General features: G+C 44.5%; 1 protein-coding gene across 1 annotated transcript in view; it reads right to left on the bottom strand.

The window, feature by feature from the left end:
• The window catches only part of LOC142759653 (dynein axonemal heavy chain 5-like), a 466211-nt gene that overhangs the window by 176938 nt on the left and 268611 nt on the right, over positions 1-20662 (bottom strand). Inside the window, 4 exon segments of the mRNA XM_075862058.1 lie at positions 11394-11480; positions 11571-11678; positions 12315-12401; positions 13866-14089. Coding sequence (XP_075718173.1) covers positions 11394-11480; positions 11571-11678; positions 12315-12401; positions 13866-14089 — 506 coding nt within the window.

Below are 20662 nucleotides of genomic sequence, written 5' to 3'. Positions count from 1 at the left end.
GAGATATTGCCCTTTTTTCCGCTTTTGTTGTAACAGCCATTTTTTTTTTCAAAAGTAAGAACATATTGGTTGTCACTTTTAGATAAGGAACTGATGGTAAACTCACAGATTATGATAAATATTAAAGAAAAACTATTCTCTGCTGTTGAAACCCTGATAGTAAAGAACAGTTTATGACAGTCCAATGGATTCTAACCTCCTCTATTGTATCTGACATCTCAAGGAGGAAAGATTTTGAGATCATTGAGTGCTGGGCTAAATGTAATGTACCATAAATCTTTATTAGGAAAGAACTGGATTTTTGTACTTATCGTGAAAATCCCTTTTCTCATTGAATTCATTGGGGAACACAGCACCATGGGTATAGGCTTTTGTCACTACGAGGCTGACAATAGGTAGGAAAAAGTGTTGGCTCCACCGAGGCAGGCCATACCCTTCCCACAGACACTAAGGTAATAAGTTTTGTACAGAAGCAGTAGGAGAAAAATACAACAACATATCCATGGTGGGGATGTGCATCCCACCATGAATTCAACGAGAAAATGATTTTGCGTTAAGTCCAAAAATCCAGTTTTCTCATTAATAACATTGGGGACAAAGCACCATGGGACGTCCTAAAGCAGTTCCAGAGGGTGGGCAATAATCTGCTGTGGAATCGGCTTAACCCACCACAGCTTGGTGAACCTTGTGACCTAGACTGGTGTCAGAGGAAGCCAGAGTATGAATCTGGTAGAACTTTGGAAAGGTGTGTACCAAAGCCAAGGTAGCATCCTTGCAAACCTGTAAAATGAAGCTTAGTACCTTAGCGCCCAGAATGCACCCACAGCCCTTTTGGCATGGGCAGTAAGCAGAAGGGGAGGAAATTTACCTTTGGACCGATAGGTTTCCAAAATCACAGACTGAATCCATGAGCAATCCATGAGCCTTGTAAGCCGCCAAGCCCCTTTGCGGCCATTCAGGAATGAGAAAAAAGGATTGGAACATCTGAATGTTTCAGTTGCCGCAAGATAGATGCGGTGTCACGGTCTGTGGGTGTGTGGACCCACTGGGCTGCACCGCTGTAGCGGGATGGCAGCTGGCCAAACTAAAGTGTACCAAGTCAATATATATAGTCCAAGCACAAGGGTACCTGTAATAGTCCAAACAGTAGCAACAGCTAGGCAAAGATGGGATCTTGGAGCGGGTGATACAGACGAGACAGATGACACCAGACGTGGTGTAACACAGCAGACATGGCAAGTGGCAGAACTCGACTCCAACACTATAGCAGGCACAGGAACAACTGCAACACGGGATACAGGATACAGGTAGCAAGGCACGGTAACAACGGTAACGGGATAACACTAAGGGATCATTTGCAAGACAAACAGAGGAATACGAACAATGGTCAAGCAAGGAGTAAAAGGGCAGAGCCCTTCTTATAGTCCAGTGTGATCATGGGCTAATTACTGATGATTTACTTGTGTATGCACTGGCCCTTTAAGGCAGGGCTCGAGCGTGCATGCACACCCTACGGAAAAAACAGCAGAGTGGAGCGGAAGTGAGCGCTGGCATTTCCTGGGGAGGAGATGGGGACAAGCGCTCACAAGTCCATGACTGCAGCTGTCAAGGGGTGAGTAATCCCAACGGTCCACGGCCATGGATGTAACAGTATCCCCCCTCTTCTTGGGGCCAGAGCGAGAGAGGAAATTCTTAATGAGGATAAGAGCATTGAGGTTCTCTTCTGGCTCACAGGACCTCTCTTTTGGACCAAACGCCATTCCAATCCACCAAATAATAAGTCCTTCCTCCTACTCTCTTTAAGTCCAGGATCTCCTTTGCCTCGAACACATTGGAAGAACCACTGGGAGCAACTGCAGGGCTAGGAGTTTTAGTGTAGCGGTACAGGACCACAGGCATCAGGAGGGACACATGAAAGGAGTTGGGGATTTTGAGGGTAGGCAGCAGCTAAAGCATATAGGAGACTGGGTTAATTTGAGGCAAGATCTCAAAAGGTCCGAGGAACCTGGGAGAAAATTTGTATGAAGGCACCTTCAGACGGATATTCCTTGAGGACAGCCATACTTTGGTACCTGGCTCTCTTCTTCTTGTATCTGCATTTCGCTTCATGCGATCGACTGCCAGCAGAATAGAGGTACGGGTCTGTTGCCAGCTTTTCAGAAAGTCCCCAAATGCAGAGTCAGCTGCGGACACCTGAGATATTGCCGCCACAGGAAAAGGGATTCGTAGATGTTGGCCGTAGACAATGAAGAATAACGGTGTGGAAGTGGTGGACTCACTGGAGTGGTTGTTATAGAACTTGGCCCATGGAAGAAGCTGCACCCAGTCATCATGCTGTATGGAGATGAAGTGTCGGAGATAATTTTCCATGATCTGGTTAATTCTCTCGACTTGACCATTGGACTGGGGGTGATAGGCTGAGGAAAAGTCCAATCTCACAACCAGGAGTTTACAGAGGGCTCTCCAGAATTTTGAGGTAAATTGAACCCCCTGATCGGACATGATGTGAAGGGGCAAGCGATGCAAGCGGAAGATATGCTGAATAAAGAGACTTGCCTGTCAAGGAGCAGAACGTAGGCCTGTCAGCGGGATAAAATGCCTTTGAAAACTGGTCCACCACCACCCAGACAGTATTGCATCCAGCTGAGGTAGGGAGGTCAGTGACAAAGTCCATTACAACGTGCTGCCAAGGGGCATTTGGTACAGGCAGAGGTTGGAGCACACTGGCAGGCTTGGAGTGAACAACCATGTTTGAAGCACACACAGTGCAGGAAGAGACAAAGTCCACAACATCTTTGGGCAGCGTGGGCCACTAAGAAATTATGAGTTATCAGGTCTCAAGTCTTACGAACACCCGCGTGTCCAGCCAGTTTGGAGCTGTGTCCCCAGCGCAGGATACTCCTCCTGTCTGCCAACCACACAAAAGTCCTCCCGGAGAGATGTCTCTAACTTGCAGGGGATTAGCCGTAATAATGCAGGACGGGTCTATTATACATTGGGGGAACTCTACAATGTCCTCTGTTTCAAACAACATGGATAGGGCATCAGCCCTCACATTTTTGTCAGCAGGACGGTAGTGGAGCACAAATTGGAAACGGATGAAGAACAGCGACCATCTGGCTTGACGAGGGTTTAACCGTTAAGCTGACTGGAGATAAGTGAGGTTCTTGTGGTCGTTGTATATCAGGATGGGATGAGCTGCGCCCTATAGCAGATGTCTCCACTCCTCCAGCGCCAATTTGATGGCCAATAGCTCCCGATCCCCAATAGAGTAATTGAGCTCAGCGGGGGAAAAAAGTCTTGAGTAATAGCCACCCACCACTTCCTTTTCTTTGAAGCTTCTCTGGAACAGAAGTGCACCCACACCAACAGAGGAAGCGTCCACCTCCGAGAACTGTCGAGAAACGTCAGGATTATGGAGGATTGAGGCTAAGGTAAAGACATTCTTGAGGCTATTAAATGCAGATTCTGTTCATACCCTTCTTGGCAAGGGTAGAGATGGGAGCCGTCAGTGATGAGAAGTTTGGGATAAATTGCCGGTAGAAGTTGGCAAATCCCCAAAAACGCTGTATGGACCGCAGGTCCTGAGGACGTGGCCATTCCAGGACGGACTTTACTTTCTCAGGATCCATCTTGAGACCTTGATCCAAGATGACGTAGCCCAGGAAGGGCAGAGAAGTTTTTTCATAGACACACTTCTCCAGCTGGGCATACAGACGATTCTCCCGTAAACGCAGCAGAACTTGACGAACATGCCTCCGACGTCGGATCTGGAGAGAAAATCAAAATATCATCGAGATGGACCACAACACAGACATAGAGGAGATCTCGGAAGATATCATTGACAAATTCCTGGAAGACTGCGGGAGCTGTTACACAGACCGAAGGGCATCATCAGGTATTCGTAGTGCCCGTCTCGAGTGTTGAATGCCGTCTTCCACTCGTCACTTTGACGGATTCTGATCAAATTGTAAGCCCCATGCAAGTCTAGTTTAGAGAAAATCCTGGCTCCTCGTATGTGGTCAAACAGTTCAGATATTAGTGGCAATGGGTATTTTGTTCTTGATCTGGTTGAGACCACGGTAATCAATGCAGGGTCAAAGAGATCCGTCTCTCTTCTTAACGAAGAAGAACCCATCCCCGGCCGGGGAGGAAGACGTTCTTATGAAACCCCTCTCCAGATTCTACTTGATATAGGCCGACATGGACTGAGTCGCTGACTAGGAGAGAGGATATAATCGTCCATGGGGAGGAGAAGCGTTAGGAATCAGTTCAATCGGACAGTCGTAAGAACGGTGTGGAGGAAACATTTCAGCCTCCTTTTTGCTGAAGACATCTGCAAACTGGGAAAAATTTGTGGGTAATCCCACTAATGACTGAGGCAGAGGAGGCTGGACGGGTTGGATCTGTAACAGGCAGCTGTGGGGACATTTCTCCATTGGAGAACTTCTTCTGAATTCCAATCCAGGACTGGAGCATGCCACTGTAGCAAAGGCAGACCAGCAAAACCGGATTGACGGCTTTAGGCATGACAAGGAATGTAATCAGTTCAGTGTGAAGAGTTCCAACTTGGAGCTTCAGTGGCTTGGTCTCAGACACGATCGGATCGGGTAGAGGAAGACTATTCACCGAGGCAACAGCCAAAGACTTCTCCAGAGGAACAGTGGGCAACTGGAGATGATCCACTAGATCTTGCTGGATTTAGTTTGCAGCGGATCCTGAGTCCAGATAGGCAGAGACCCAGTGCGTCTTTTCGCCGGACTTTTGCCAGACACTATGGTCACGGGGATGGGCAATTTGGGAGAGAGTCTTTTATTTAGCACCCTTCCACCTAGCGTTGTCTCTCCAACCAAACCTAGGCACTGAAGTTTTTTGTTTTTTGGGGACACAGATGCACAAAATGGCATCCGAGGCCGCAATACAGACATTGTCCCAAAGTGCATCTGCGTTGTTTTTCTTGGACAGATAATTTGAGGTGGTCCACTTGCATAGGCTCCTCAGGTGGAGTAGCTAATGTGGGCAACAGGCGTTGCTGAAATGTAGGAGCCAGACTAGGAAGTCTTCTTGAGACCACTCTTGAATCCGCATGTCAATCCAGGTGGCTAGAAGAATGAGTTCATCTAGGGTAGAGGGCAAGTCTCGAGTGGCAAGCTCGTCTTCGATTTCAAAGGATAGACCCTGCCAGAATGTGGTCACTAAGGTGTCATTGTTCCAGGTCAGCTCGGCCGTCAGGGTACGGAATCGAATGGCGTACTCACCCACAGAGGTGTCTCCTTGGCGCAGGGTCAGCAGGGATGCAGCTGCTGAGGAGACTCATCCAGGTTCCTCAAATACTGTGCGGAAAGTTTGTAGGAAGCACTGTAAGTCACAGGTCTCTGGTCCCTGATGTTCCCAGATGGGTTTCGCCCATGCCATGGCTTTGCCAGCCAGGAGAGAGACTATGAATGCGATCCTAGCACTATCAAAAGGAAATGCTCTGGCATGTAGGCTGAAGTGGATCTGGCACTGGTTCAGAAATCCCCTGCAGGCCCTTGAATCTCCATCATAGCGAGGAGGTAGTGGCAATGAGAATCGGCAGTCGGCACTGGTACTGACAGGAGGTGTAGCAGGAGGAACAGCTGGAGCAACAGGAGCAGGTGCTGTGGCAGCTGCAGCTTGCGCATCCAGCCGATGTGCAATGGAATTCAACGCCAGGAGGAGTTGGTCCTGTTGTGACCGAAGGTCACAAATGTCTGCCTGGATGGCTTGTGACGTCATCATGGACTTGGGTTGTCCAGCGGGGTCCATGGCCTGAGCATACTGTCACGATCTGTGTATGTGTGGACCCACTGGGCCGCACTGCAATAGGGGGAAGGCAGCTGGCCAAACTAACGTGTACCAAGCCAATATATATAGTCCAAGCACAAGGGTACCTGTAATAGTCCAGACAGTTGCAACGGCTAGACACAGATGGGATTTTGACGGCAGGTGATGCAGACGAGACAGATAATACCGGACGTGGTGTAACAAAGCAGACGTGGCCGATGGCAGAACTTGACTCCAACACTATAGCGGGCACAGGAACAACTACAACACAGGATGCAGGATACAGGTAGAAGGGCACGGGAACAAAGGAAACGGGATAACCCCAAGGGACCATTTGCAAGACTAACAGAGGAATATGAACAACGATCAGGCAAGGAGTAAAAGGGCAGTGCCCATCTTATTGTCCAGGATGATCATTGGCTAATTACTGATGATTTACATGTGCGGGTACTGGCCCTTTAAGGCCAGGCGCGAGCGTGCGTGCGCACCATTCCGGACACAGCAGAGTGGAGCAGAAGTGAGCACTGGCGTCTCCTGGGGTGGTAATGAGGACCAGCTCTCCCAAGTCCATGGCTACGGCCGTCAAGGGGTGAGTAATCCAGATGGTCCGCGGCCGTGGATGTAACATGCGGATTGCTCTTACCACATTGAGACAGCGAAGGACCCAGTCCCTCGGGTGAGATGGGGAGGGCAGAAGGAAGGGAGGAAAATGTCCTCATAGATGTAGAAGGCAGAGACTACTTTCGGGAGAAAACCCAACTGTTGAAACTGATGAGCTCAAGGAAGGCAATCGTTCCAAAAGCAAAATGTTCCTCAATCACTCGAAAGGGGAGACCTGAAGAGCCCCTAAAACTAGATTTCGATCCTAAGGCACTGTAGGTGTCGAAATGAGCTACAACCTGCAAGACGGTCGTCACATGAGAACGGAAGGCCAACGTTCTCTAAAAAAGAATAGAGAGAGGAGATCTGGCCCTTAAGAGAGGCTTAACCAAAGCCCTGAACCAGAACTGACTACCGGAAAGACAGTATCCTTAGTGTGGAACATACCAGTGGATGTAAACTTCAATGCTCACATCAACAGAAATAGGCCCTCCAGGCCTTGAGTATCGTCTAAAGGACAGGTTAAAAAAAAAACAACAACTATGACCTCGAAACTTCTGCTTCAATTACCTTTATTAGATGAAGCTGAGGCAAGTTAGGTGAATCAGCATACCTTGGGAAAAGAGGTCGGGTTCTAGCAGGAGATGCCACCTGACGAGGTCGGCATACAAGGCTTGACGAGGCTAGTCTGAAGCCACCAGGATTGTGAGAATGCCGTCCGCCTTAATTCGCTTGAAGACTCTGGGCAGCAGTGGGTGGGGAGGGAAAAGGTATAGAAGGGAAAACCCTTCCCAAGGAATAACCAAGGAATCTACTGCGATGGCCCTGGAATCCCAAGTATGCTGGAACCTTGTGGTGAAGACCAGATTTGAAAAGGTCCACGTCTGGAGTGTCCCATTTCTGACATATCTAAAATGACCAGTCCCCCGGATTAATGTTTCTTTTCAGAGAAAAATCTGCGGCCAGTTGTCCATTCCCAGAACATCAAACGCCGACAGGGCTGGCACGTGATTCTTCACCCAGTCGAGGATGCGGGAGGACATCCACATTGCTGCTCAGCTCCAGGTCTTGTGTTGATGAGTCAGAAAAGCTACTCCCGTGGAGTGGTCAGTCTGGACACCTGACCAGACAACCCTGGAGAAGTGGAATCTAATGGGAGAAGGCCGGGAAGATGGCTCTAAATTTTAGAAAGCTTGATCTGCAACAGAGCTTCCTCTGGCGACCACGTACCCCAAAACCGTGTGAAGGCCAAATCCTGCCCCCCCCCCCCCCGAGAGGCTGGTAGTCGTTGAGATAATCAGCCATTAGAAGAGCAGGAAAGACAAGTCCTGAAGAATGGCTGGGGAGACTTCCCACCAGAGCAAGGTAGAAGTATAGACTTGTCCAGGAAGTATTACCCTCCGGAAAAACCTTGTGTGCAATTGAGCATAGGGAATGTCCTCAAAGGCCGACATGATTTTTCCAAGCACTCACATGCAGAAGTGGATGGAAAAGGGAGTGTTTTAGCGAACGAGAGCCAACCCGGATTTTGTCCATCATAATGTGTACTCTGGCCATCCTGGAGTCGAAAATCATCTTCAGGAACTCCTTGCATTGTGCTGGTACCAGGGAAGAATTCTCAATTTTGACTATCCATCACAATCTCTGCAAGGTGTCCAGGGTAATATTGGGACTGGAGTAATTGTCCTGTTTTGGAGGGGTCCTTCACAAAGAGATCATCCAGGTACTGGACAACTATGACTCTCCTGGCGTGAAATAGCGCCACGAGGGGCGCCAGTAGCTTGGTTAAAACCCTGGAGCAGTAGGAAGCCTGAAGAGGAGAGCGACAAATTGGAAATGATGACAACTTATAGCAAAGCAAAGAAATTGCTGGTGGGCCTCTGTGATAGTATATGGAGGTAGGCATCTCGGATGTTGATGGAGGAAAGATATTTTCCTTGTTCCTACGAGCTGACCATTGACCACAGGGACTCACAAAGCATTCAACCATTTCAGATCCAAGATGGTCCTGTCTGACCCGTCCTTTTATAGGAACTGTGAAAAGATTTGATTAAAATTTCCTGAAAAAGGTTCAGACGTCGAATGGGAACGATCACTTCCCGCAGGAGGGGAGAGCAGACAGCCTGGAAAAAGTAGAAGTGCAATCTGAATTTTAGGTTGGGCTTGCCAGGCAGGCTTAGTTTGGAGGATGGACATTTGGAGTCCTGTTTTCTGACCTCTAATAGAAGTTCTGAAAGGAGCGACATTTTCCAAATAGTTTGCTTGCCCCAGCAAAAGGATTACCAGTGAGGGCCATTTTTGGGGGCCAGATCTGCTGCTCAAGATTTGAGCCAAACAAAGCATTTGATTGCCACCAAATTAGCTGATGCTTTGGCAACAATACAGGTCGACTCATTAGAGGTCTCCAAAATACATTAGGCGTGTGCCCTTCCCTGACAAGGAAGGATTCCTCCCAAAAATGTATGCGCGGTGCTTGAGAAGAGGCTGCTAAAAATGCAGATGGCTAGAGTAGCTACAATCTATACTGGGAAGTGCCCGTGAGCATGGAAGCGCTCGACTCTGCTATGACTGGATGCAGACTACCGCGTTCTAAGCAGAAACATACCTTGATAAGGGACTGAAGGACCGTCAGGAAGCAAAAAAATAAATATTTTGGGAGAAGAAATGGGAGTATAAAGTGTGCACTCCTCAGTGGCACCTTTTTCCCGACACTGGCTGAGCAGTAAACACTGCTAAGAGAGACCAAATGGGAGGAAACCAGGCAGAAGTAGAAATTAATAGAAAAAAATACCACTACACCCTTGTCAGTTATGCGAAAATAAACAATGATGGAAACTTCATCTTTGGGTGTATGCGGGTTCGCCCATTCGGTAACTTTGCACTGGGAGTGGGGTTACCGGCATTCCAGACTGTGGCAGAAGCAAGAAGAGAAGAATGTGTGATTGGCAGGGAAGGAAGGGCAGAGCAGACTGGTTTTCTAACACCCTCAGGGAGCTAGACTAGTGTGGCAACCCACGCTGACAAACACCCTGATAACCTGAAAGAGAAAAGAAAGAAAAAAAACGAAAATTAAAAAGGGCAGCAGACCTGAGAAGTAGGTCGTGTCCACCTCCTACAAACACTGGGCTAAAAACTGATTACCTCAGTTCTGTGGAAAGAGTATGGCCTGCTTGGGCGGAGCCAACACTTTTTACTACATAGTGTAAGCATCCTAGTAGCAAGGATCTATACCCATGGTGCGGTGTATCCCAATGATATTAATGAGATATGCCATTTTTATAAAGAACTATTTGGGGTTTTTTCAGTCAAATACCAAGACACCTGTCACTGAAGGACAATTTTTATTATTTATAAGAAGAATATTACATACAGTATATCTGTGGTGATAAATATACCATACAGATTATACAAAAATATAAATGTGCTATTTGGGAAGGTGCACATATGTCTGTACATATTAGCAGATAGCCTTGTTCAATCAACATATTTTAGTATGAACTAAAAAAAACTGAAATGGACACTAACTTTTCAAATAACTTATGCTAATCTAATAGTGTACCTGATTTAAATCAACTTTTTAATTTACTTACTCCTACTAGGTGTCTCCCATCCTGTAATCTGCTGTCCACCCACTGTTGTCAGGCAAAATCCGTCCCTAGATGAAGACGAACTGCAGAAAGTGGTGGGGTGTCTATTCACTACCTACCAATATAAGTCTTTGGAGCTGGGAGGGGGAGCTGGAGAACGGAGCAGGGGGAGACACAGACACTATGCCCATACAAGTCTATAGAGCGAAAGGGGGGAATAGGAGCAGAGTGTAAAAGACACACACAGATGAGCTGCAGCTTCCTGGTAAGTGTTAGGCCATGTTCAGACGTGGCAGAATTTTTCCGCTCCAAATGTTGGTGTAGATTCGGGGCAATTACGCAACGAATCTGCACCAACATTTGCATATTTGATAGGTAATTCAGACATTGCAGATATCACAGCGGACTTGCCACAGATTTCAGTTTTTGCATTGCAAAGGCTGAAATCTGCAGTGAAATTCCTCTTCTTCTCAGCAACGGAATGAGCATGCTGCGGAGGGTAAAATCTGCACCGCAGCCTAATTTCCGCACAGTTATTTTCTGCAACGTCTGAACTAAGTTTCCTAAAAATGTATAGAAACAAATGTAAAAAACAGCTGCTGCAGAATTCCACTGCGGACTGTCCGCAGCGGAATTCAACAGCAATTCTGCCACGTCTGAATGTGCCCTTACTGTCTCACCCCAGTGCTGGATTCTCAGCTACACCACTCATTACTGCTGTAATATCTCCTCCATACTGTTGCAGCTTCTATATATAAGTGATAGATAGAAGAGCAGGATTCTCCTCTTCTCTGTGTGTAGTGTATAGAAAACATGGTAGCCATTAGGCTCCGCCCACTAGCTCAGAGACAATTGAGAATTAGAGTTCGAGCCTGCAGAGGGGAAAACTGCTAAAAAAACCTCACAGGATACAAGTCATATAACGGCCAGAAATAGTGTTATTCCTCATGTACACACATATGACAGCTTATTCTGAAAAGTCACCTGAAAAGTTAGGAAGAAAAAAAAAAAAAAAAAACAGAACCAAGATCCAGCGCTGGGTGTGCGTTAAAAAGGAACTCCTGTTCCAATGTGCACATTTGAACAGGGCTTACTGCTATCCTTCACCTAACATTCATTCCTGTACTCTGCCACAGAACTACTCCATATAGTTCTATCATTTTTATCTTTGTTATACCAATAAAATTGGAACAGGAGTTCCTTTTTAACGCACACCCAGCGCTGGATCTTGGTTCTGTTTTTTTTTTTTTTTTTTTCTTCCTGTTGTGTACCGCTGGCCGCGCGGGAATCCGGGCGCTGTCTGCACTCAGACACAACTAAACGGTGAGCTGGAGGTCTACCTCCCCCCTCTTCCCCATACCTGAAAAGTTAGGTATGCTTGAATATTTTTATTAAACTTACAGCATTTTCCTGTTGGTTTCTTCCATCTAGCCATATCTTAGACAAAGGTCTCCAACCAAGAGCATCTCCTTCTATATACAATATCCCCTTAAATTTAAAAAAATAATAACATTTTAAATATCTCCTTCAAGTTCAGGAAATGCGTAATAAAATGTAACAATAAATGCCAATCCTTACTGCTTTTGTCAGGGTTGCAGGTGAAGCGGTTTGTAAACCAGTCGTTTCAAAAAGAAATTTCAGATTTTCTGGAAGTTCCAATTGGTCACCATTACTGAGCTGCAAAACCTAGACCAATAATAATATTCAGTAAAGACGCACACATCATAACAAGTACAGTGGCTGCAACTGTCTTGCAACATTGCTCCTGGAGCTGATGTGACAAACAACAATTACTCTCTAATTTGCGTTTAGTCATAGGACCTGCTTTGGCCATGTTCACACTTTGCGTATTGGCTCCGTTAGGATCCTCCGTCGGAGATTCGGTCCAAAATACTGAAAAAAATGGCGCTGCATGCTGCACTCTTATTTCGGTAAACCAATGGACACCATGACAAAAAACCCAACGGATCCTTTTAAAGTTAATGGTTTTCGTCGGGCGCTGTTGGTGTACATTACGCAACAGATCAAGCACATTTTTCTTGCTATTCTGCTTCTATGATGGAGATGTAGACCCCGCCTTACCGTGGTTTTAAAGCTGCAGCTTCCATATTACATTAATGTGAATGAGATTTATTTTTGTATTTGAAAACTAAAAAGACTGCATGCCCTATTTATTGCAGTTTTCATACTGACTGCAAAAGAGCAAAACCACAACATTTACGTATAGCATTAATAATCAATTTTGAAAATAAGGAACAATTTTATTTTATTTCGTTTTAGGGTAATATTTTAAATTATCTAAATTAGCACTACTGTACTTACTTTGTCTGGACCAAGCACACTGTTAAAGTTGTCAGCCCAGCTGCAGTTCAGAGGTCCGTCAAACCAGAGCCATGTATTGCAGTGATTCTAGAAGTATGAACATATACTGTAGACTAATAGGTAGATAGATGGACATAAACAATTTAAAAATATGTATTTTATAGAATATAAAAGGGGATAAGTATTTGAATTCATATAAAAAAATGGAATCCATTAAAATAACATAGTATCAAATTAAAAGGAACACCCCAGTCAAAAATGAAAAATCAGCCAGGATATGGTGTTTGTATGTGTTCCTTTTTTTTACATTGTATAGTCTTTGTATTTCCTGTTATTACTACATTTTTTCTACATTGCAGCACTAAGTGGCTGCTATCTCCATGACTTTGGGTTTTGTAGAGCTCCATGGCTTACCAAAAGCTGAATGTTTTCTTTTTGACAGGAGTGACACTTTGGGCATGACCAGACGTGGCGGAATTGCTCTGGAATTCCGCAGCGGACAGTCCGCTGCAGAAATCCGCAGCGTACACGTTTCTCCATTGCTTTCCACAGCTTTTTAGTTAGGTTCATTTACACGTTGCGGACAATTCCGCTGCGGAGCATAGGCTGCGGTGCGGAATGTGGTGTCCGCAGCATACACTGGCTTTTGCGGACGTGTAGCGGACTTGTTGCGGACTCATTGCGGAATTTCTCCATTGACTTCAATGGAGAGTCAAAATTCCGCAATGAAATCCGCAGATGTTATGTGTGCTGCGTAGCATATTGGTTTTACGAACATGATAGTTCTTCATTCTGGCTGGACCTATGTATTTCTAGGTCTACAGCAAGACTGAGGAAGTCAATGGGGCTCCCGTAATTACGGGTGACTACGTGTGTGCACCCGTAATTACGGGAGCGTTTGCTAGGCGACGTCAGTAAATAGTCACTGTCCAGGGTGCTGAAAGAGTTAAACGATCAGCAGTAACTGTTTCAGCACCCTGGACAGTGACTTCCGATCACAATATACATGAACCTGTAAAAAAAATAGAAGTTCCTACTTACCGAGAACTCCCTGCTTCTTCTTCCAGTCCGGCCTCCCGGGATGACGTTTCAGTCCAAGTGACGGCTGCAGCCAATCACAGGCTGCAGCGGTCACATGGACTGCCGCGTCATCCAGGGAGGTCGGGCTGGATGTCAAGAGAGGGACGCGTCACCAAGGCAACGGCCGGGTAAGTAAGAATTTATTTTACTTTTACTAGGGAAAGGTCTGTCCCTTCTCTCTATCCTGCACTGATAGAGAGAAGGGAAGTACTTTCACCTCAATACGCAACGGCTAGTCCGCATCAATTTAATGCCCATTTAAGGCAGAGCCGCAACAGAATCTGCAACGCAGATTATGTGCGGCATTGATGCAGACAGTGGCGGAAGAAATACGCCACGTCTGGTCATGCCCTTTAAGTCCTCATGGACATCGCAAAGACTTATGCATGGGGGCTGTACGTTGGCAAACAAGAGTCCCTGTGACTTCATATTACAGAACCGTGTGCCGCTGTATGGTGCCTCTTGAATTACCCGAATTGCCTTTTTCCACAAATAGCTGATAACTCCATCTTGCCACATATGTAATCCATTCTGGCCACCAAACATCAAGGTCCTGTTGTCGACACTCAGAGGATTAATCTTCACAATTTTATTGGATGCTTCTCGGTTAGAGACCTTTATATAATTAAGAGCCTGAACTAATGTACTAATGCATGAACTTTTTCCAGATGCTGGGGGTCCTGCCACTATCACACCTGTAATGGTAATAAAATGATTAATTAAAAAATGTACAGCACATATGGTAGGAGATTACGTGTATTAAATGCACATCAGTGAGTAAACCATCTCATAATATGATTTTATTTGAATCCTTATGACTGCATTAGGAAACATTTTCTGTTATCATTATGTAACAAAGAAACAATTCCCACGCCTATATTGGCGTTTTTTTATTCGATGGTTAGTCGATACAGCAGAAAAATTAATCCACAAGGAATACAACTTCAATTAATATGGTTAGTATGGTCAGTTCAATGATACTATATATTTCAGAATACCGTTTTGCAAGTAACAGACGTTTCAGTCCTCCCGGATCGGTTATCAACAATGAATGTAGCAAAATGTATAGTTAATAATAGTAATATTGATTAATAATAATTAGTACAAAACATTATATAAATAGTACGGCACTATAAATTGTCAATACAAATATCCAATGTCATAAGAAATATAGCCAATAACACATTAAATATGCAGTCATTAATATATATTTTTTTAAATGTAGTAAATCATGATGTACATTTCCTAAGGTATCCAAAATGGCATGGTAGTAATGCCTTAAATATCACTAACATTGTGGGTATAAGGGTATGTTTACACAGCCTATTTTCAGCCGTTTTTCAGGCCGTAGACGCCCAGAAAAACGGCTGAAAATACGGGTGGGCTGAACGCCTCCAAACATCTGCCCATTGATTTCAATGGGAAAAATGGCGTTCCACTCCCACTGGGCGTTTTTTACATTGAAATCAATTAGTAGATGTTTGGAGGCGTTCATCATCCGTATTTCTAGCCGTTTTTCGGGGCGTTTACGGCCAGAAAAAAGTCTGAAAATAAGCCGTGTGAACATACCTTTAGGGTATGTTCACACGCTAAACAAAAAACTGCTGTAAAATATGGAGCTGTTTTAAAGGGAAAACAGCCTCTGATTTACAGCCGTTTTTTATGCATCAAGCGTTCTTTGATGTGTTTTTTACGGCCGTTTTTGGAGCTGTTTTTCTATTGAGACAATGAAAAAATGGCTCCAAAAACTGCTCAAGAAGTGACATGCACTTCTTTTTTACAGGGCGTTTTTTACGCGCCGTTTTTACAAACGGTGCGTAAAAAAATGCCTTGTGTGAACGAAACACAGTTTTTCCCATTGAAATCAATTGGCAGATGTTTGGGGGCGTTCAGCCCCTGTATTTTCAGCCGTTATTCGGGGTGTTTGCTGCCCGAAAAACGGCTGAAAATAAGCCGGGTGAACATACCCTTAGAGTAAACGACTCCAAAAAGGCACGCTGAATACATTACTTTCAAAAGATAAAGCCAAGTCAAAGCAGAAGATACAATGATATAAACATAAAATAATAAATTACATTCTAGGGAACCAGGTTAGACAAGTCAACTGTGTGCCACAGTACATGCTGATTCAGCATCCTTAAATAGCTAGTGCGTACGTCTAGAATTAGGAAACCTGCACAAGCGCTGACGAAACTGAGCATAAGTTAAAGGAGAGAGAGCGCAATTAAGCATTCTTAAGGAAAGAGTCTGCGCACTTGTTGTAAGTTAGGTAGTGTTCCATCATTGCCATAGAAACTGGACATGCACACTGCCTCAGATAGAGTCATAGTGGTAAAGGTTAAATAACGGGACCCTCTTATGAATGTCCCTAAAGTAAAAGGGGTTTCATACTGTGGTATAACAGTAGAACACATCGAAATGAAACAATTAGACCTTGAGATAACCAATATTTATGTAAGGTATATACAGTATATATATATATATATATATATATATATATATATATATTTAAAATATTCAATCCTATGGAATCTCATCTGAGTAATCAATATATTGTGAAGAGATATATGAAATAAATTATGCCATAAATAATGGAATAAATACACTATATGGACAAAAGTATTGGGACACCTACAAATAAGCAGCATTTATGACATCCCATTCTAAACTTATATGCATTAATATGGAGTTGGTCTCCCTTTTACAGCTTCCACTCACCTAGAAAGGCTTTCTACAAGATTTTGGAGTATGTCTGTGGGAATTTTTGCCCATTGTTGGACGAGAGGGCCTGGCTCACAATCTCCGTTGTAGTTTATCCCAACGGTGCTCGATGTGGTTAAGGTCAGGGCTCTGTGTGGGCCAGTCAAGTTCTTCCACACCAAACTCACCCAACCATGCCTTTATGGTTTTATTGCTTTGTGCACAGTCATGCTGGAACAGAAAATTGCCTTCCCCAAAGTTGGAAGCATACAATTGTCCAAAACATCTTGGTATGCTGAGGCATTAAGATTTCCCTTCACTGGAAATAAAGGGCTGAGGTCAACCGCTAAAATAGCATTATCCGCTCTCCACCAAACATTACAGTTTACACAATAGAGTCAGGCAGGTAAAGTTCTACTGGCACTCAACAAACTCAGACTCGTCCATCAGACTGCCAGATAGGGAAGTGTGATTCATCACTCCACATAACACACAGAGTCCAGTGGTGACGTGCTTTACCCCACTCCATCCAACACTTGGCATTGTGCTTAGTGATGTAAGGCTTGCATGCAGTTGCTCGGCCATGGAAACCCATGCCATGAAGCTTCCGGCGCACAGTTCATGTGCTGAGGTTAATGCCAGAGGAAGTTTGGAACTCTGCAGTTATGGCTCAGCAAAACATTGGCGACTTTTATGCACTATGCGCCTCAGCACTCATTGACCTGGCTCTGGAACTTTACGTGGTCTGCCACTTCGTGGCCAAGTTGCTGTAGTTCAAGAATGCTTCCACTTTGCAACAATACCATTGATAGTTGATGATGGAATATCTTGGAGGGAAGAAATGTCCCAAACTGACTTATTGCAACGGTGGCATCCTATTATAGGACCACGGTCAAATTCAGTGAGTTTTGAGGGTGACCCATTTTTTCACAACTGAGTACACTACATGGCTAGGTGCTTGATTTTATACACCTATGGCAAAGGGACTAAATGAAACACATGAATTCAATAATTAACCCCTTCCCGACATTTGTCGTAAGCATACGTCATGGAAAGCCAGTGCTTCCTGCAAAATGTCGTATACTTACGACAAATGTTTGGCACCGGCTCAGAAGCTGAGTCGGTGCCATAATCACCGGATCTCAGCTGTATCTGACAGCTGACATCCGGCTGTAATGGCGGGGACCGAAATTAGCTTCGATCCCCGCTATTAACCCCTTAAGTGCAGCGCTCAAACACGAGTGCTGCACTTAAGGTGTTTGCAACTCATCGGAACCCCAGAAATGAAATTGCCAGGGTTCCGGTAGCTGCAATGGCAACTGGAGGCCTAATACTGGCCTCCCGGTCTGCCTAGCACCAAAGCCGTTCAAGATCCGCCCGGCGGCGGAGCCTGATCGGCTTCCGTAGCCGCCGGAAAGATGGCGCCGGCTCAGGAGCTGATCCGGCATCATCAGCAGTGGAAGTCAACTGTATGTTACAGCTGACATCCATCTGTAATGGCAGGAACCGGAGCTAGCTCCGATCCCTGCCATTAACCCCTTCGATGCAGCAATCGAAAGCTATTGCTGCATCGTAGCGGTTACTAGCAGATCGCCAGCCCTGACAGGCAATCAGGACTGGCAACTGCTGCTATGGCAACAGGAGACACAATGGTCTCCTGCTCTGCCATTACGGAAGCCGATTTAGGCCCCGCCGGGAGGCGAAGCCTAATCGGCTTGCTGTCAGTGAATGACTGACAGATCTAATACATTGAACTACGTAGGTAGTGCAATGTATTCGAAAAAAAAAAAAAATGACCGTTGCACCTTCAAGTCCCCTAGTGGGACTTGAGAAAAAGTGTAAAAAAAGTATAAAAAAGTGTAAAAAAAAGTGCAAAAAATAAAAGTTTGAAATCAATACAAGTTTCAAGTAATAAAATAAAACACAATCCCCCTTTTACTCTTATCAAGTCCTTTATTATTGAAAAATAATAATAAACCATACGTATTTGGTAACGCCGCGACTGTAACGACCTGAGGTATTAAAATATTATATTATTTATTGCACGCGGTGAACAGTTTTTGTTTTTTGGTCATTTTGCCCTACAAATATTGGAATAAAAAGTGATCAAAAAGTCGCACGTATCCAAATATGGTACCTATAAAAACTATAGCTCGTCCCGCAAAAAACAAGCCCTCATACAGCTCCGTCGACAAAATTTTTTAAAAGTTATGGTTCTCACAACTTGGCAACAGAAAAAAATACATTCTTTTTACAAAAGTAATTTTATTGTGCAAAAAGTTGTAAAACATAAAAAAGTGCTATAAATTAGGTATCGCTGGAATCGTACTGACCCGTAGAATAACGTGAACATGTAGTTTATAACGAATGGTGAACGCTGTATAAAAAAACCTAAAAAAAGCTCTGCCAGAATTGCGTTTTTTTGTTTACCTGGCATCCCAAAACATAGGATAAAAGGTGATCAAAAAGTTGCAGGTACCCCAAAATGGTACCAATAATAACTACAGCTCGTCCCACAACAAACCAGCCCTCATACCACTATGAAAAATAAAATTAGTTATGGCTCCAATAAGTCAGGAAATAAAAAAATATGCAGTTGTGCAGGTCCGAGGGGAACATTTCTTCTGTTTCAAGAGGCGATTTATCAAGGACCTAAAATTAGGGAACCAGGAAGGGGAGAGCCCATACATATCCGCTGGAAGCGACGGTGCCCGTATTATACCAGGACAACACTTTCCCAGCAAAATTCCCCAAACTGCAAAGGTGCGGAGTGCGGACCAAAAGGGGGATAAGAAAGGACGCCATTTATCAGTGCGACACCGGCCTGTGCATAAAGGATTGCTTCATCCACATCTATGGATTATTTTATTATTTTTTTACCCCATTATTATATTATTCCCCTGATATACTCCGCCTGGCTTACATGTACCCCCACATTATAAATGGAAACACCAGCAATACTCAAACACATCTACTACCAAGCAAAATCCGCTCTCCAAAAGGCAAATGGTGCTCCCTCTGCTCTGAACCCTACAGCGTGCCCAAACAGCAGTTTCCTTCCACATATATGGCATCATCATACCCGGGAGAACCCTTTTAACAATTTTCGGGGTGTGTGTCTCCAGCGTCATGAGCTGGGCATGACATATTTTCCACTGAAATGGCATATCTAGCGAAAAATATCAATTTTTAATTTGCACCATCCGCAGTGCAATCATTTATGGAAAAGACCTGTGGGGTGAAAAAGCTCACTACACCCCTTAATAAATGCCTTGAGGGGTGCAGTTTCCATAATGGGGTCACTTCTCAGGGGTTTCTTTTTATTATTTCACATCTGAGCCTCTGCAGTTGTGAACCAATACATTGTAAATCGCCAAATTAGGCCTCCATTTGACATGGTACGCTTTCACTCCTGAGCCTGGTCGAATGTACAGGCAAAAGATTAGTGCCCCATGTAGGGTGTATCTAAAACCAGGAAACCCAGCATAATAATTAGAGAGCTGTCTTGTTATGGTGGCACAAGCTGGGCACCACATATTGGCATATCTATGGAAAAAATCCCATTTTCACTCTGCAACATCGAGTGGACACTAATTTCTACAAAACACCTGCAGGGTTAAAATGTTTACTACACCCCTAGGTAAATGCATTGAGGGGTGTAGTTTCCAAAATTGGGTCACTTCTGTTGGGTTTCCACTGTTTTGGGCCCACAGGCGCCCAGAAACCAATCCAGCAACATCTGCCCTCCAAATGGCGTTCCTTCCCTTCTGAGCCCTGCCTTTTGCCCAAACAGCAGTTTATGACCACACATGGGGTATTGCCGTACTCGGGAGAAATTGCTTTACAAATGTTGGGTTCTTTTTTTCCTTTATTTGTTGAGAAAATGAAAAGATTTGCGCTAAAGCTACGTCTTATTGAAGAAAAAGGATTGTTTTTATTTTCACTGCCCAATTCTAATAAATTCTATGAAACATCTGTGGGCTCAAAAGGCTCACTACACCCCTAGATGAATTCCTCAAGAGGTGTAGTTTCCTAAATGGAGTCACTTTTTGGGTGTTTTCATTGTTTTGTCTCCTCAGGGGCTTTGCAACTGTGACATGGCCTCCGCAAACCATTCCTCTCTAAATGTGATCTCCAAAAGCCAAATAGTGCTCTTTCCCTTCTAAGCCCCGCCGTGTGTTCAAACAGCCGGTTATTACCACATGTGGGGTACTGTTTTACTCGGGAGAAATTGCTTTACAAATTTTGCGGTGCTTTTTCTCCTTTAGTCCTTGTGGAAATGAGAAAAAAAATCGCTAAACCTACATTTTCTTTGAAAAAATTTAGATTTTCATTTTTACGGCCTACTTCCAATAATTTATGTAAAAAACCTGTGCGGTCAAAATGCTCACTATACCCCTAAATAATTTCCTTGAGGTGTGTAGTTTCCCAGATGGGGTCACTTTTGAGGGATTTTCACTGTTTTGGCACCGCAAGAGCTCTTCAAACCTGACATGGTGTCTAAAATATATTCTAACAAAAATAATGCCCCAAAATCCACTAGGTGCTCCTTTGCTTCTGAGGCCGGT

Source organism: Rhinoderma darwinii, chromosome 4 (assembly GCF_050947455.1).
Source record: "Rhinoderma darwinii isolate aRhiDar2 chromosome 4, aRhiDar2.hap1, whole genome shotgun sequence".
Classification (NCBI taxonomy): domain Eukaryota; kingdom Metazoa; phylum Chordata; class Amphibia; order Anura; family Rhinodermatidae; genus Rhinoderma; species Rhinoderma darwinii.
The sequence above is the reverse complement of the archived record's forward strand: the minus strand, read 5'-3'. Positions and strand labels throughout refer to the sequence as shown.